General features: G+C 40.2%; 1 protein-coding gene and 1 long non-coding RNA gene across 2 annotated transcripts in view; one reads left to right on the top strand and one right to left on the bottom strand.

Moving 5' to 3' along the window:
• PHACTR1 (phosphatase and actin regulator 1) overlaps window positions 1–5,315 on the bottom strand; it is a 306,506-nt gene extending 301,191 nt beyond the window's left edge. The window contains exon 1 of the mRNA XM_063402625.1: window positions 5,255–5,315. Coding sequence (XP_063258695.1) covers window positions 5,255–5,315 — 61 coding nt within the window. The remainder of the gene's footprint in view (window positions 1–5,254) is intronic.
• Window positions 1–17,378, top strand: part of LOC134553219 (uncharacterized) — a 44,626-nt gene that overhangs the window by 7,722 nt on the left and 19,526 nt on the right. The window lies entirely within an intron of this gene.

Below are 17,378 nucleotides of genomic sequence, written 5' to 3'. Positions count from 1 at the left end.
TGCCTACAGCCCAGAGTGGCATCCTGACAACACACTGTGCAGCCCATGCCATCAGATTGTGGTGTGGTGTTGCTGGAGGCACCAAGAGAGGGTGAGTCTGATGGGCAAATCCCCTTTTACTGTGGTACCTAAAGCCTTCACTTGCAATGTACTGGGGAGGAATTCTTCTTCTCTCTTAGAGTTCATCCAGGTGCTCAACGCTCTTGTATACAGTAGGAGGGAAGCATGGATTCCTCAGCTCTTAATGGATGGATGCCTAGGCGAAAGCCAGGTAGCAAAAGTGTGCGTACCCTGCAGAGTTTAGTTGGCTGTGCTCAAGACAGGCTCTTTGACATGGTACAGCTGTTGGAGAGAGTGGTTTAAGAGGCCCTGACCAGCTCTGGAGCTTCTTGAGAAAGGAGCAAGAAGCCTGAACACCTGCTTTCTCCCTGACTTTGGAGTTACACTGTGGCCACTGCCCATTTGCTGAGCAAGGCTGCAGCTGTGTCTGTTGCTGGCTACATCCCTCACTGATCCACATCCAGACTGCTGACTTCATGTTCCACTTACTCTCATGCCTGCCTCATCATCCATGGACTTGTCTGATGGTCTGGACTCCTGACTAAACCTGGTAACTCTTACCAGACCTGCTTGGCTTGTGTGCTGCTGTGCTTTACCTCTCGTAGGTAAAGCTGCTGCTTCTGCATGTGTTGGTGACTCTGTGTGGCGGTCTGGGTTTACTTTCACTTACGGAGCCTCTTGCTTCTGCTGCTCCTCAGTGCCTGCCTGCTCAGCTCTGTCAAATGTGAGGTCTTTCTTTGCATGCCCAAAAGCATAACTTTCATACAGAACTTCAAGATAAATGATTTCTCTCCAAAGTAGGCTACAGCCAAGATGGGATCTGCGCATTTACAGCTTTGGATTACAGATTTACCCATTTCTGGGGAAGTTACTCCCTTTTCTGAATTAGATCCTGTCTTGCCTATTGACACACCATTCCTCTATGCAAACAAGTGCCATTAGAAAAAGCATCTTTCACTCAAGTTCATTGTTTAGGCTTTCATGATCAGTACAGAGGCAAGACTTATATTAACCCAAGGAAGATGTCCAAGATTAGTTGAACCCTGCTTTTAAAATGACTTTTTTTCTGACACATGCAAGCTAGTTAGAACTCTTGGGGAACATCTTCACTGAGGTCACCTGAGGGATTAGTGAGCTAAATCCTGTTCCAGGCCACATTATATACTTTCAGCCCTTGCAGCTGAAAGCCATAATAAATTTGTATTTAGAATACATTTGCAGCCAAGAATAACCAGTATCTTCCAGACACTTCAGAGGGAGAAGGCTTTTTTGAAAATGAAAGTCCAGCTTCATGCTTAAATTTCAGATTCAGGCTTTCCAAGAGCTGGATCCAAGGGATCACAGCCCTTTCTTTCCTGTTTCTGATTTGCAGATGCGTCACCAGGCATTACGCAGTTGGCAAGGACATCCCACCAGCTCCCAGATTCCAACATACAGTACAGAAGAGACAGTCAGGAGGGCTGCAGAGCTTAGGATATTTCTGGCTTGTGTTTGAAGACTACAGCCAGCTGGCTTCATTTACCAAGTTTTCTAAATCTAGCTAAGCCTACTGCCAGATCCAGCTTTTGTGACTTTTCCATCCCTCCTGCTTCACTTTCCTTGAAGGAAACAGGGAACAGCTGTTTGAACAGAGCAGATACAGAGAATGGGCAAGCATTTCTCTGCTCTGTGCTCAGCCCATGGAAGTGAGGTGATGGCTGCTCCTGCAGAGGAGAGGATGAGAGAGGTGGCAGCTTGTAAAGTAACACCTCTCTCCTCCTACCCTAAAACAGCAAAGGCAATTTGCATCTTTCTGCAGGAGTAGGGACAAGGTGTGGGCGTTGGTGCAGGCAGCAAGGGGTAGAGAACTAGTGGGTTAGTTGCTGGAGGATAAAGCCCTGTCTCAGTCTGTTTGTTGAGGTCAGGGTATCACACATTCAACTACACAAGACCCCAGGCCCAGTTGAATTTGATGCCATGGGTTGTAAATGACATCATAGCTCTTTCCCAACATTTTGCAGTCCTATTCCTTCCCTTTTCTTCCACCCACAAGGAATGGCTACAAATGAGAATGAGTGCTTTACAGCTGCCATTTGTAACATTGCCATGTCATTAATGTGAAAACATTGGAAAGATTTTTTTCTTGATCTGGAGTACTAAAGGATAGAGATCTTCAAATCTCACAGAAGAGCTGAGTGGGTCATAAACCATTCTACATTTTGTAAACAGAGCACTTTGTAATGCAATAACTAATAATATAACTACAATACTAATAATACATATACTGTTTTCTGATGTTGTTTCTAATTAAATTGCAGAATACTCTAGCCTTCTTTTACTCAGTTCTTTTTGCAGGTTTAATGTATTATACACATGCTGTTTGGTAGTGTGATTTGCTAATAGCATTATGTTATTATATCAACATCAAATAGTTACTTGCAATTCCATTAGGCATATCTCTTGACAATGCTTTCTTGCAGACCTTTTATTCAGTTCCGTACTAGCTACTTGAGCTATGCTATTTATTGCGGATGAGTGCCTCACATTCAGTGTGTTTTGGGGGCGGTTTCAGAAAGTTAAAGCTAATGCAGTTAGCCTGTTCCTCAGAAGGTAGAGGAGGAAAGAAATATGCTGGTTCTGCCCATGCTTGGAGATATCATGCCATTCTCTCATATAGAAGTGCTTGTTTTTCGGAAGACAGCCTTAAAATTTGGCATAAGGTACAAGGGTGAAAGGAGTTAGTGGAGCTATAGTATAGGCAGCATGAATGCACACTCGATAGGTTTGAGTTCCTTGTTCTATACTGGGGGTAAAGCAGCTGAGACGAAGGGATATTTAGGAGTTTGAGGCTAAAGATAGTGATAAAGGCATTTGCTGTAGAAAAGCTTGATGATTATAATTCTTTTAGACCCTTATTTTTCAGCCTGCTGAAGCCGTGTCTGTGGCACCTCACAGGGGCTCAGTGAAAGCCTCCTGAAACTTCTCTCTGCACAGGCCACATTTCATCTCACATCCTATTGCCACTGCAGTTGTTCATCCATTCTTCCCCTCAAGCACCTCTCCTGTTGCCAGGGGGCTGCTGTGTTGCAGCATTTGAGAATGTAAAGCAGAAGCATTATCTCTTCTGTGCTCAGAGCAATTCCTCTGCTGGCACTCAGCTTGCTGGACAGCAGCTGACCTCAAGCACAGAAATATGAAGAGAGGGGAGGTTGCTAGAGTTTGGGGAAGAGGTTTCACCTCAAGCATGTAGAGGTAAGAGATGCAAAGGGCAGGAGCTGTGAGAAGTGCAGTAAAAAGAGCAACAAGAAAGGTGAAAAGTGGAAGGGGAGAGAGCCTAAGTGCAGCATGGCTTCTCTGTCAATGTTTCTAGTTGTGGAAGTAGTTAGGGTCTGGGACATTCTGGTGCACAGGAGAAGAATGTAATTGGTGACTTTCATAAAACATTCACAAGTAGGGGAACAAAAAATCTCCAAGTCTCAGTGCTAGTTCCTATATGTTTTGGCCAAGGGCTAGAAGTCCATGTGACAGACCTAGAGATCAGCCCCCTGCTGATGACATTTGTATCAAGGGATACAGTTCTGCATAATGGATTTTTTTCCTTGTTTTGGATTTAATAACTGATTGGTACAATCATTTCTATATGTGTTAACAATATAATTTCTCCAACTATGGGTAAGATAATGTTTTTCCATTGCCTGCTGGGAAATAGTTACAGTGAGGGTGACCTGCACAACCCTTACTAGTCACCTTGTGCACGACTGTAATAGACTTGCATTGCATGAACACATATTCTTTCTTCCACAGTTGCCTCTGTATGTTGCAGTGCACAGGGCATTGGGATGCTGTTGATAATTTGCTATAATTTGTAAAGCAGTGAGATGTATATTCCTGAATTTTAGTTTCTATGGAATAGAAATGGTTTGTTCCCATAGAGATATCACAGAATGGTTATGATTGGAAGGGATCACAGGAGGTCATCTAGTCCAACCTCTCTGCTCAAAGAGGGTTGAAGAACATATTTCAGTATTACTTCTGTAGCAATGCCCAGGTGTTTGTTGCATTTTAGAGATGGAGAAAAACCCCATCAAAATCAGTCATTGCCCTCAGCTGTTTTTTTCTCTGATTTTGTGGTGCTTAGTATTTGCTTCTCTTGTTCAATGCAGGAAGCTGTGTTGTGACAAAAAAAGCTTTCTGCAACTGGTACAGATGAAAATATATCAGAACAACTGAGGCAGCAGCTAAGCAACATCATGTGTTAGGCAGCAGCACCTCAGCCGAGCCAAAGGTCAGAGGTGGTACTGCTCCCCATGTATCCTGGGATGGTGGCTTCCCGTGGGTAGATTACATCTTGGTCTGGGAGAATGGCCTCCAGAGGGAAGGTCAAACTGTTGTCCAAACTTTGCATTTGATTAGGAACCAGTGAAATTAACAGTGGAAGAAAAATGGATCCCATTTTCAAAACACCGGAAGTATGTAGAAATGAAAATGGCTGATAGAACTACTTGGCTCTTACAATTTTCTTAAATTCAATATGGTGTTTAAAGTTTAAGGAAACAGAAAAACACCCTTGTCTCTGAAATTGCAAGTTTTCACCAAATATAGAGCTGGTGAGAAAAATGTGGACTGACTTTACCAAAAATATCATCTATGTCGTGAACAAGTCTCATCTACATTAAAGCAGTGGATCTTGGTTACCCTTCCCCTCTCACCCTGCTGCTGCTCTGTGGGGGCCAGCATTTCACAGGGGACAGTGCAGACCAGTGAGAGCTGCTGTTTGCAAACTGTGTGGGGGACTGCCTCAGGGCTTTCCCAAACCAGTTTTTCCTGAATAACATCACCTTATAATCCTGATAGCACTGAGAAGCAAAAGGAGAAAGGGAAAGGACACCACAGGCTTACTCAGCAAGCTGCTGGCCATTGCTGTCTCCTCTGTCTTGTCCATTTGGGTTCTGCAACACCAGAACTTGGATTCTGGCAGCTCTTTTTGCTCCTGCAGTGCACCCAACAGCTCTCACAGCTCTTCCTTATTCTCTGACAGGGTAGATCAACCCCATCATTACTCTTCTTGTAGTCCCTTTTAAAGCCCATGCATTTTGAAAGCCTTACCCTGTACCCTCTCAATACTTATATCAGTCACTGGCCCCTATCTGGCCCTGTACATTTTAACTGTACAGTTAAACTAGTAATTCTCTGAGTCAGTGCCAGAGTTTCTTACCTTGGGCTCCTTGACTGTAAAACAGTCTGTGAGCAGACTCGACGTCCAAAAAGTAGTCCATTTTGAAGGTAGTTTGTGTTTGTGTACAATACTCCGGTATGAACGATCAGTCAGATTCCTAGAGAAGATTACAGAGATGTCAGAGAAAAAAGCTTGTGGGTTTCTTTGTGGAAAGAACTGTGTAGGCAGTCACCGAAGTACTTCATCTGGCATATTAGGGTCAAAGTATTTTCAAGTCACTATTCATAGAACTTCATAAGCATCCTTTTCTATTTTAGAAAGTTTGATTCAGACCCTTGTCTAAAGACACAAAAGAAAAGTGCTACTGCAGTATTAGCAAGATTCCTAGTATCTTCCTAGTACAATCACCTGTATTCTAGTCACAGCCTTGCTTAAGACACATACTTGGATTCATCTGCCTGTTACATTTGCTCGTAAAAAGAAAATCAGAAAGGCTCAGGACAGGGACCTCCTTTAGCCAGATTCACAGCCAGTGCCTCCGAGTAGGCACTACTATAGCAGACTACATTAAAAATTGCATTCTTGCCACTTATACCAAAAGACTGCACTAGAAAGGAAGACAATATTCTGGATATTTCACTCCACCTAATGGACCAGTAGCCAACCTCGCCTTCTCTCTCTCCTCTTGCTGACTAGAAGTACCAACAGAACATTCCACCATCAGTTTTAAAATATGTGGTAGGAGCAATCATTAAGAAATGGTAGGATACCCCAGCACTGTTTTGTAGCTAAGGTTCATATTTCTGGCATCCTTTTGAATCTCAGATCTGCCGAGATCTTAGATTACAAGTCTCCGAGATGTACACTGAATTAGGTTTGCCTATGCCTGGGTAGAGTTCCTGGAAATAGATTGTGACCCTTCTCTAGCTTCATTACTACCTTCTGCATTTTATTATACTCTTAAAAACTCACATAGAAAAAACAAGATTTACAGAAAACACGCAACCCCATTCTCTCACCCACACCACTGTTCACCACAACATATAATCATAAGCATGCAAACAGCTACAAACAATGAGTATTTTATGACAGACAGACAAAAATACCTCTAGTCCTTTTCCATGCAAACCTAAGAAAAAGGTTTGGAGCAGGGAGTCTGACTTGTGCTCCAAGTAATTCCTTCAATTTTGCTGTGAAAAATCAGGAAACTAGGTTTCCAAAGCTTTATCTTTTTCCTTTGATTCAGTTCTCATCAATCAACATGCAGTTCTTTTAAAATTCAGAAGTCAGTCCTGATGAGAAAACTTTTACGTTCCACAGCAATTCACTTTACTGTAGCACTCCCAAACCAGAAATGATACTTACTGCAGAGTATCAAGGGCTGTCTGGCAGTGGTGTAAGCTCCAGTAGTTTCAAGGAGGGTTTCTTTGATCTTACTAAATGTCCCCAGTGTAAGCAAACAATTTTGATTGTTTGATTGGAACTCTGATGAATAATGCATAACGTCAACTGGACTTCCTTTATCAGTTAAAAATGGCCAGGAGATGTTGTTACTTAGCAACAGGAGGTGACACTATGTTCATCTCCCCCACTCCCCCTCGCCCTTCGTACTAAAAAATTAAGCCCCTGGTTTTGATTTGATAAAAACTTTCCCAAGGAAAAAAAAATCTATATCAAGTTTCCTTAAGAATTTGCTTTACACTGGGATCTTCCTTGTTGCATCTCATATTCTGAGATATGTTTAATATTTCATAATGGTTAAATTTGAACGTAACAGTGTGTTTTATCTAATAGGTTGCTTTTGCTAAATAAAATACCTGGTTATTTCATCATTTACCATAAGGGTAATGAGATTGTTTTGCTGTGAATATAATGCAAGTAACATCTTGAGAAGAGATTGATTTCTTATCTGGTACTGCTTGCTGGACAAGGCAGACAGAAAAAGCAACACACAAAATGTTCTAGTGATGCTATGAAATATATAGAATATTGAGAAACCTTTCCTATTACAGAATTCCTACTTCAAGTAATCAATTCATTCTTGAAGGAGCTCTAACAGCTGATATAAACATTCTCCAGGAATCGTTGCATTTCTGCTTAAGACACAGCCTTTTACAAAATGCACAATTGTAGCTTTTTTTAGGAAATGCACATTAACAAAAAGCCAAAGCACGGAAAGATTTAAAAAATAAATAAATAAAATCAGATGCAGAAGTACTTACCAGTGTTACTGACCTCTTCCAATCCTACTGTCATGGAATAAGACTAAGCAAATGCAACCCAGTCTGTGAGCCAGAAAGAACAGCTTCTAATTTTCACTTCAACCTCGAAATCAAGAGTACTGAACAGAGAAAGGTGACGGATCTGCTGTTTTATATTATGATGAAATGAAAGCTCTTAGCACAGATCTGAGTAGAACTGCTTTTTTTTATACTACATTAGCCTGCTAATTTGAGGAAAGTGAAAGGCTTTGTTTTACTGTCTTTTATCTGTTCTCTTTGCTACCCCCACAATTTAATTTGCATTTAAAATTATTCTTATGTCTCTACTGCACTCCAAGGTATGGAGCATTTTCTAATCACGATGAATGTTCAGTGTGGTTTTTTTGTGCAATGCCACTTTTATTCTGAGCCAGAAACATGGTGAGTAATTATAATTGCCAGCTATTTTCTAGAATGAAATACAGAGTGGTTGTCTGATGCAGTTTTTGATTTTTCCTTCATTTAGCAGTACATGGCAACAAACTACTCAGTCAAAGCATCAGTAAAAATATAAATCAAAGAGCACAGTGTCATGGCATGATAGCTTAAACATGCATATCCATAGACTGTGGAAGCAGAATATGTTTTTACTGAGATCTTTTTAATTATAATTTGCCTTTTAAATGTTTAAAAGTGAGCTTGAATAGCTAATAAACTGAAATATAGCAGTTATTTCTTTGTGGCTTCCAGTTGATCTAGTTTAGCATTACTGAAGCTGCAGATAGTTTGGAATCCTGAACAAGCCACACACTAGGGGCTAAGAAGGGCCATTCTATTAAGTCGCATGGGCATCCCTCACAAGAGGATAAAGGACCCTGCTTTTTCTAGCAGGTCTCTGAGAAGTTCCCCAAAGCCTTTTTGGAAGTGAGTAAGAAATCGAAGAAGGCAGTGATAAAATGATCCTTTGATAAATTTAAACTCAGGAGTGCTGCTCAAGAGAAGAGTCAATAAGCAGTCAGACCTAGTCTTCCCATTTTTGCAGATATTTTGCTCAAAAGGTCAGAAATAGATGCCTTCTGAAATCCATTGCCACCAAACATTACTGGTGCTCAAAACTGTGGGTTCTCAAAGATTGGGTTGTCTTTTCAGTATCAAAAAACTCTATATCGTGTGGCATAGGAATTTTTTTGTTTGTTTTTAAGAAGAAACTGAAGAAGATGAATAAACCATCAGAGTACAGGGGTTTTCTTTGGAGCAGATTAGAAAGTAAGAATCCCCTTGAAGAGATTACTACATGGTTTCCCATTCCTAAGATTTCTTATATTCTTTTCCAGAGCACCCAGACAGCATCAAAGATAAGGAGAAGCTACATGAACTCCAAGTAGAATCTGGTATGGCTGTTCCTACACTGGCACTCCACTAAATATAGTTGGATTGAGTAGGTGTCTCACTGTGCCACCTTAGTGGTAGATCTGGTTTACCAAACTGTGTTCCTGTTTTAAGAGATGTGACAAATATTTTCATTCCTAAACACAAATTAAGCAAAAGCAATCAGCAAGAACACTGCAAGCTGCTTCCTTTGCATTTTGGAGAGTTGCTAGCACCTCCATCTTTGAATTTGGAGGGTTTGTATTTGCCATGGTTGCTACTGAACAATAGCTGTATAGCTATATAGCTGTTCCTCCAAGCTGGCCTCTGATAATAATTGGATGTATTATCTTATGGAACAGGGGGCAGTTGTCTGTTTAGCCCAGCTGGCTTTCTTTAACATAAAACCAGGAAAAAGAAGAAAGGCTGGCAGCACAGGGATTCAGAAGGAAAATGGAAGACAGAAACATCACTCACTCCAAGGATTATATCTGCCTGTTTGCAAGCAATATGGAATACTTTTAGTTTTTCCTCAGAACACAATATCTCAGTGAGAAGGAAACTGAAAAAACTACAAGCTTGTAAGCTGGAGAATGTTTAGTAGCACCTATCCTTTACCCTTTGATGTATCCTCCTGATCCTCTTTGCTTTCAATATGCGTTGTCATCTTCAACCATGACTGGCAAGCAAAGTCATTGAAATCACCAGCAGCCTCTCTACTGACCATTGCAAGATCATCCATCTTGATACTTTCATCCATCTCAGGGATTTACAGCTTATTTTAGATTATAGTGCAGCATTTCTGACAACTGCTAAGAGCTCTTTCTGGCTAGGGAGCACTTAGCAACAAGAAAGGTAACAGCGCCTATATATTTATATGCTTCTGTAGCATTCATCACCATGAGGGAAATCCTTGCCTGCCTGATTAGGAAATCTCTAGGATGATAGTGTGGGCTCAGGTTTGACCCACAGTCCAGGAAGAGCTCAACCCTCAGAAAAAGAAATGTAGTACCTCCAGTTCAGTTGAAAAGCCAACATGCCTAGAGAAATGTGCAGGTGAAACAGATCTGTTGTAAGCATGATCCCCAGATCAGGCTTCACATATCCCTGAGGCTCAGTGGGAAAGTTCTGCACAGCTCTTGTGCTAAAGCACAGTCCATTGAGATGTGTACTCTGACTTGGTTTCCAAAGAACAACAGAGCATCTCAGGGGACAGGACAGGAGAAGGGTAGCAGTAGCCAGAACCAGAAACTGTACTCTCTAGCTCTCTGTCCTGTGCTCTGATAAGGCCTGAAGCCAAATATGCAAAACCTCTGCTATTGACTGGACCTCTTATCAGCATAGATCCTTGTTTAGGATAATGGGTTAAGTGATTTTGTAACATACACAGGTATCTATATATAGGACTAGACAGAGACTGAATGCTTTGTGAGCTAGACCATAATACCAACCAATCAAACTCTGCTAAAGAAATACTTGGAAAAAGCCTGTCACACTTAGGAAAAATCTGAAGCCAAAATTCCTCATCATGAGCTTTAATAACCTACTACATCACATTTGACTTTTTCCCAAATTAAAAAAAGAAAGCCAACAAAAAATTCTCCCAGATCTCCAGAGGAATGTAATTGAACACTTGGCATTTAAAAAGAGTGAGAAAGGGGTGAGTAGCCTTCTGGTCCTCTAACAGTCAGATACATGTAGGCATTGGGCTGAGGTTTTTCCTACTCTGAACTCTCAATTTGAGAACATAACTGTTACTGTAATGACTCAGAGCCTTGAAAAAAGAGTCCGCTGCTGACAAACACTAATATTAACCTGAAAGAAAGTGGGAGAGAGAATGTAATGTGTGACTGAAGAAGTGTAGGCAAGGTGATTATTACAGAGTTGTTTCCTGAGGGAAACATTCAGAATAAAAGAAGAATATAAAAGTTTAAGCCCCTAAGCTGTAAAGAATGGGCTTTTTTTAAAAGTATAATTATTAGTCTTGTACTTAGTTATGTTAAAAAGAGAGGATTGCTACCAAAATTAGGACACAAATATGTTCTCTATTTCTTATTTGTAATGCAAGACAGATATTATGCACATAACAAACAGCAAAAGACAAAAATATTCAAATGAGGTTTACAGATTCTTTACAGGGATGGAGATTAACATTGATGCTTTCAAAAGTTTCACTGAATTTTGTACAACTCCATTTTGGGATTCTTAGGCTGAAACCACATAGGAATTTAAAGAAAGATGTCCAGAAGAAGGTACTTCCAGTATTTACTTTTAATGCTTCTGCCATAAAAATTATCAATATCCAGAAACATTGAAGAGAATGTAAAGGTACCTCTGACTCTTGAGATCAGTGGAAGGTTTGGGCAGTGCTTTCATCACATCAGGGTCGCATTCTTGTTATTTAGGTCCAAAGCAAGAACTGCATGGATTCCAATGCAGAAGAGATGAGCTTGAAAGGAGGCAGTTCCACCATCATGCGTCATGAACAAGAAGTTCAAGAAGTTGCAAGTTGAGAAAATGTTTAAAGTGCTGTCATTGAGAACAAAGGTTAGCTATCCTGCATAGTAAAAGTCTATTCTAAGATGATGTATGGCAGTTTGATACGCCTTCATTTGAGGGAGGAGAAGCTGAAGTCATAATTATATGATAAACAGAGAAGAGAGAATTTAGGAGAGCATGTATGTTAAAGCCTCATCCTCTAGTCCTTATACAGGCAGAAATTCTTCTGCTTTAATAGACCTTCATCATTTTCCTCAATTACATGACTGGATTATTTTTTCCTATAACAAACTACATAGAAATGGAAGAAAAGGAACTTTCTGTAGTTCTCTCGCACAGGTGGCTTGGTGAAAGCAGTGAAACACAGAGCTATCTGTGGCAAGGAAAGTGGAGGAAACAAGTAAATAAATAGATGATTTAAGTAAGCCTGCCTTTACTGCCCCACCAGCATTCAGCAGTTAAGGAGGTGAAAGCATTGCTTTTGACTTCCTGCTCACTTTCCAAGGAGTTCTGGCAAAGGAACTTTAAAAGGATCTAAATTGGCTACTGGAAAAAAAGACAGTAAAATCATCCATCCTTCTGGGACTGAGCAGTCACCAAAGCTTGAGCTATCCCCCTGCACAAGACGGTGTAGGTGGCCAAATATGTAAGAGGAAATGCCTTTATTTTGCACTAATACAAGTACTATCTCAGTCTTAACCTTCCTTGGAAGAAAGGGAAAATTAACACTGGGAAACTAGAAACAAATGCATGCTTACAGTCTCCTGATGGCATTTGAGAAATTGCACCAAAAGCAGATTGTTCATAAGCCTGGTTTTAGTTGGTTAGTGGTTTAAATGTGATAAACAATTCCAAAGTCACTGAGCACCTGGACATAAATACAGTAACATGATTACATTCAATAAAAATTTGACACTTATATTCTGGATAGAACAAAATCAAATAACTTTTTGCCAACTGCCTTTATGTAAGGCAAAGATATAACTATGAAATATTAATGAATCTACAAGGTGTAGTTCTCAAATAACACAATTTGATTTAATATTCATCAGGCACTGTGCAAACATAGATAAATATTACATATCAATGCCAGTCTTTGAATAATTTACCGTAAAATCTTAGAATGGTTTTGTTGGAAGGGACCTTAAAGATCATTTAGTTCCAAGCCCCCTGCCATGGGCAGGGCACCTTCCAATAAGTTAGGTTGCTCAGAGTTGCATCCAGCCTGCCTTTGAACATTTCCAGAGATAGGTCATCCACATCCAGTGCATCATCACCCTCACAGTAAAGATTTTTTTCCTAATATCTAATCTAAACCTCCCCTCTTTAAGTTAAAAGCCATTTCCCCCTGTCCTATCACTACATGCCCTTGTAAAAAGTCCCTCTTCATCTCTCCTGCTGGCCTCCTTTAGGTAGTGGAATGTTCAGAGGTCTCCTTGGAGCCTTCTCTTGTCCAGGCTGAACAACCCCAGCTGTCTCAGCCTGTCTTCATAGTATAGGTGTTCCAGCCCTCTCAGCATCTCTGTGGCATTCTCTGGACTTGCTCCAACAGGTCTGTGTCCTTCTTATGCAGGGCACTCCTAACCTCCTTTCCTGTTTTTATACTGTGTTACCCTCCAAGACTGCATCGTTTTCTCTTATGGTTTGGTCTATGGTTTTGAAGATTAACCTTCCTGGTAAGACAGATCAACAATGAGAGCTTCAGAAAAAATAGACACCTGTCTTATATTTCCTACCTTATGTTCTTCTGGAGCTACTGAGGAGCTGTATCTTTCACAATGAGAATATTTACAGCAATTCTAATGAAACAGGTGAATATAACTGAAAAAATTGTCCAGATATCTTGAAAACTCCCTGACAAATATTACTGTATCTCACTATTAAAAGTTATTCCAAAGCTTACCTGTACCTTTAACTTAGTTTGGATGCAATTTTTTTAATGTGCACAAGTTGAGTATTTTATAGATGTAAGTATATGCAACTACATATTGCTGTATTCTTCATGCTTTTTTGAAGAACTTGATCCTGCATAATGCAGGTCTAGGCAAGGTCAAAAATGACAAGTGAACAATGAAAGCGATAACAAGCCAGAGGAACCTAATTCTTCTTTCTTAATTATAGTGTAACTGTAGTGCTGTCAAGTTACTTCTGTCTGACATCAAAAGTATGGCTCAAGAGAGGAATACGTATTACAGCTACATGTTCCATTAGCATGATGGGGGCTACACGAGTTCTCCTGTCTCTTCAGACATGTCTTTCTGCCCACATCCTCCTCCTCCTTCACCATACACGGCAGGCTCAGGAGAGTACTTAAAACTTCGTGTTGTTTGTGATTTTAAAGAATTTCTTCTTGCCTTTGAGCAATCCTCCTTTGCACCTTCAGCAGGAATTTGTAGGACTAATACCAAACTTGCTTGGCATTACAGAAGAGCTAATGCAGATCCTCTTCTCTAGCTTCTTGAGCTTGACAAAAGAGGAGATCTTTTAACAGAACACCAGACTAGAGGTCATTTCTAAAACAGTACAGGCAAGGACAGTCCAGTGCTTCATGTTGGTTGCACTTGTTTTCAGTCAACCTTGCTGCAATGAAAAATTGAACAGTTTTTCTGTTGCCCAAGTTTTACTGATTATTAGAGATACTAGAGCCACATCAGGTGAGGTGTATCCCCATGAACTGACACAAGAGTGTGTCAGGCAGACTACAAGCAACAGCCCTGAAAAATAACATTTCACCATCTGAGTGGTCTTCTCAAAATAACATTCAGTGGTTGCTTAGTGCTCCACAGGGTGGTGAGTGATATTAATAATACATTGCCCTTGAGAGAATGAAGAAAAAAGCTACTTGTGGCACAGCATAGAAGTCAGATTTAAAAAAAAAAAAAATCATGGTGCTTCTTTAAAAACTTACTGAAAATCAATGGAAAGTGAACTTAGATTATAGTCACTACGTTGACTGCTCAGTTGCCGCCTCAGTTTCAATCCTTATGAAGCAGATTCTTCTCTTATGGACTACCTTCTGAAACACAAAGTTGTATTATTTAGCCTCTGGATTGACTCCCATCTGCATATTCAATAGCAGTAATTTCTAAAGCATTTACCTTTTTCAGTTAGCAAAGCCAGCAAGTGTCCCTTGTATGGCACACATACAGTCCACATAAAGTTTCCAGGGACCTGAATGCCAGCTAACTGCACAGCTGGCGTCCTACTTCTGGTCATGCTTGGCATGAGCAACAGCTTTAACATCAGATGGCTGCAGACTTAAAACACGCGTTGAGATATGTGACTCGCACCTATGAGCTTTTTGACACAATCACGTGGAAGTTCAGATCGTAACTATAAATCCAGGGCTTGCTTTCAGTTGATTTCCAGTAGTTGAGCCAAGTGGATGTTAGAGTGAGCAAATTGGAAAGCCTGGTCTGACAAGCAGATCTCACACCAGTCCTGTTGTAATTGGAGTGTGCGCAGCAGTAATTGTGGGACGGGTTACTGTTGCAGCAGATTTACAGACACTGCTCAGGAGGAGGGGTTATAGCTGCTGTGTTGCACAACAAAAGGAAATGAGAAGCTCTGAGGAGCTGTGGAATTACAGCCCTGCAGCTACAAAGACACATGTTTTCTAGAGGTCAGTGTCTCTGCAGAGGTGAGAGTGATGCCTGGTCTGTTAATGTAGACACCAAGCATCTTTTTTGAGAAATATGACTTTAATATTTCCCCCTCCCCTAGAAAAGTATCCCAGGATAATAATAACAATAAAACCCCCTCCCCCCAGTGTTTTCCTTTTAAACACATCAAGCATCAAAAAAGCTGTCATTTCAAACCAACTTCTGCCCATCCCTATGGCAACTAATGGAAGCATTTAATACTATATATACAAAATGTAATTTGCTCCCCCGCCATCTCTAGTTATACTCTTCTTTTTATGCTAAAATTGCTCCATGACGCCTACAATGTTTGGAAAATGCTTTTGAAGTGACATGCATCAGAGGTTCAACGTCACTGAAAAAAGCTCAAGTGACCAATTAAAAAAATATTGATTTTGAAAAAGCAATTGTGGAAATTAGCAAAGGCCAAAAATATCTTGTCTGAACAGTCATATTTGTAGTCTTAGAATGCCCAGTATTAAAACTTACAATGTCTTTGGAAAAGAAGGAGGGAGAGGAGAAATCAAGCACTGATTATCAAACCAGAAAAAATGACAGTATTTCATGTTTTTGCAGGCTCCAATCCCTGTCATAGAAATAGCTTTTAAAGTTATGAAGTGGTGTCTGGAAATCCTCCCTCTGCCTAGCCCCTTATAGCTTTAGAAGTTACTTAAAGTCAGCTTGAACTCAGGGCTTAAAATATTAAAATAAAAATAACGAAAATATAAAAGTTATATGGATTTCTTTAATCTCCTTTTCAGAAGGGAGGGATGTATCCATTGCTTACAGCTCTGTGTTATGAACAGTTATCTGTTCTGTAACAGAGAACATGCTTACAGTTATTTGGTTGTCCAAATCATTTGACTTCTTCTCTATTCCTTACAGCTTTTATCTATACCTGTTTCAGAGCTGAGCACCATACAGTAAAATCACTATTAAATGCAAGGATACTAGGTAATAACTTCATTCTGCTACCTCCTTTGAAATAGTCAGACATGCACAAAAAAAAAAAAATCTTAATTTTAAGTAGGCCAGCTTTAAAGAAATATATAAAGCTATTTTTGTAATACATAAACATATAGATCCACATATAAAGTTATAAATACTTAGATAAATGAGTCAGGCAACAGAGTTATTGTGTGCTAATACACTGTCTCTGTCATTGTTACAATAAAACCAGAAACTGATCCCAGGTTATCAGAATGTCTCTGAGGTATCTCAGGTAGTGATTTCAAATGTGTAAGGGATGCACTTCATTAAACTCAAGAGACAGGTAGCTCTGCTGTTCTTATATCCTTTATCATAGTGTTCTGCAAGCAAGAGGTCTTGCAACAATCACCAGCTGGCAAGGACAGGCATCACCTGCAGTCTAGGCTGAGGACCTTTATAGAAAGTAGTAGATTTAGAGAAAACATTAAAAGTTATGCAGAATTTTATGCCTTTTAGAGATGCCCAGCATGAGGAAGAAAGTGAGAAGTACCAATTTACTTAAGATAATGCTTTTTACAGTATTTGTTTTGGAATTATAGAATCATTAGGTTGGAAGAGACTTCCAAGATCGTTTAGCCCAACCTTTGATCAAACACGACCACTCCAACTAAACCATATCACTAAGTGCCATCTCCAGACATTTCTTGAACATCTCCAGGGATGGTGACCCTACCACCTCCCTGGGCAATCTCTTGCAATGCTTTACCACCATTTTAGTGAAGAAATTTTTCCTGATGTCCAACCTGAACCTCCCTGGTGGAGCTTAAGGCCATTTCTTCTTCTCCTGTTGCTATATTCCTGGGAGAAGAGACTGACACACATCTTGCTACAACCTCCTTTCAGGCAGTTGTAGAGAGCAATAAGGGAGAATCAATCCTAGCATGTTTTGGGCTGGAAGGGACCTTAAAGATCATCTATTTCCAACGACCTGCCATGAGAGGGCCACCTTCCTGTAGACCATGGTGTTCAAAGTTCTATCCAATCTGTCCTCAAACACTTCCAGGGATGCAGCATACACAGCTTCTCTAAGCAACCTGTTCCAGTGCTTCACCACCCTAAAAGCATCATATTTCTTCCTACTATCATGTCTAAAACCACCCTCTTTTGTATTTAAAGCTATTCCCTCTTTTACTAGAACTACATGCCCTTGTAAAGATGCTCTGTACATGGTTTAGCATGAAAATAGGATATGATGTATAACTGAAGCAGAGCATCCTTAATGAAAGGGAGTACTTGAACAGTTTCTATAGCATATAACATCTCTAATGTGTATGATGCGCTCCTCTAGGCAAATACTGGCACTACTGAAATCAGTCAGGGTTTTATGCCCATCTTCTGCAGGCCCCATATGAATACTGCATATTGGGAGACATTAACTTTTTTTTAGTTATGCAAACTTTTGCTTCTAGGCTGTAATTTTTCTCTCAATGCCTGGAGCCTATGAGAAAACACAATTTGCTGGAA

This window comes from Prinia subflava, chromosome 1 (assembly GCF_021018805.1).
Source record: "Prinia subflava isolate CZ2003 ecotype Zambia chromosome 1, Cam_Psub_1.2, whole genome shotgun sequence".
Taxonomy (NCBI): domain Eukaryota; kingdom Metazoa; phylum Chordata; class Aves; order Passeriformes; family Cisticolidae; genus Prinia; species Prinia subflava.
The sequence above is the reverse complement of the archived record's forward strand: the minus strand, read 5'-3'. Positions and strand labels throughout refer to the sequence as shown.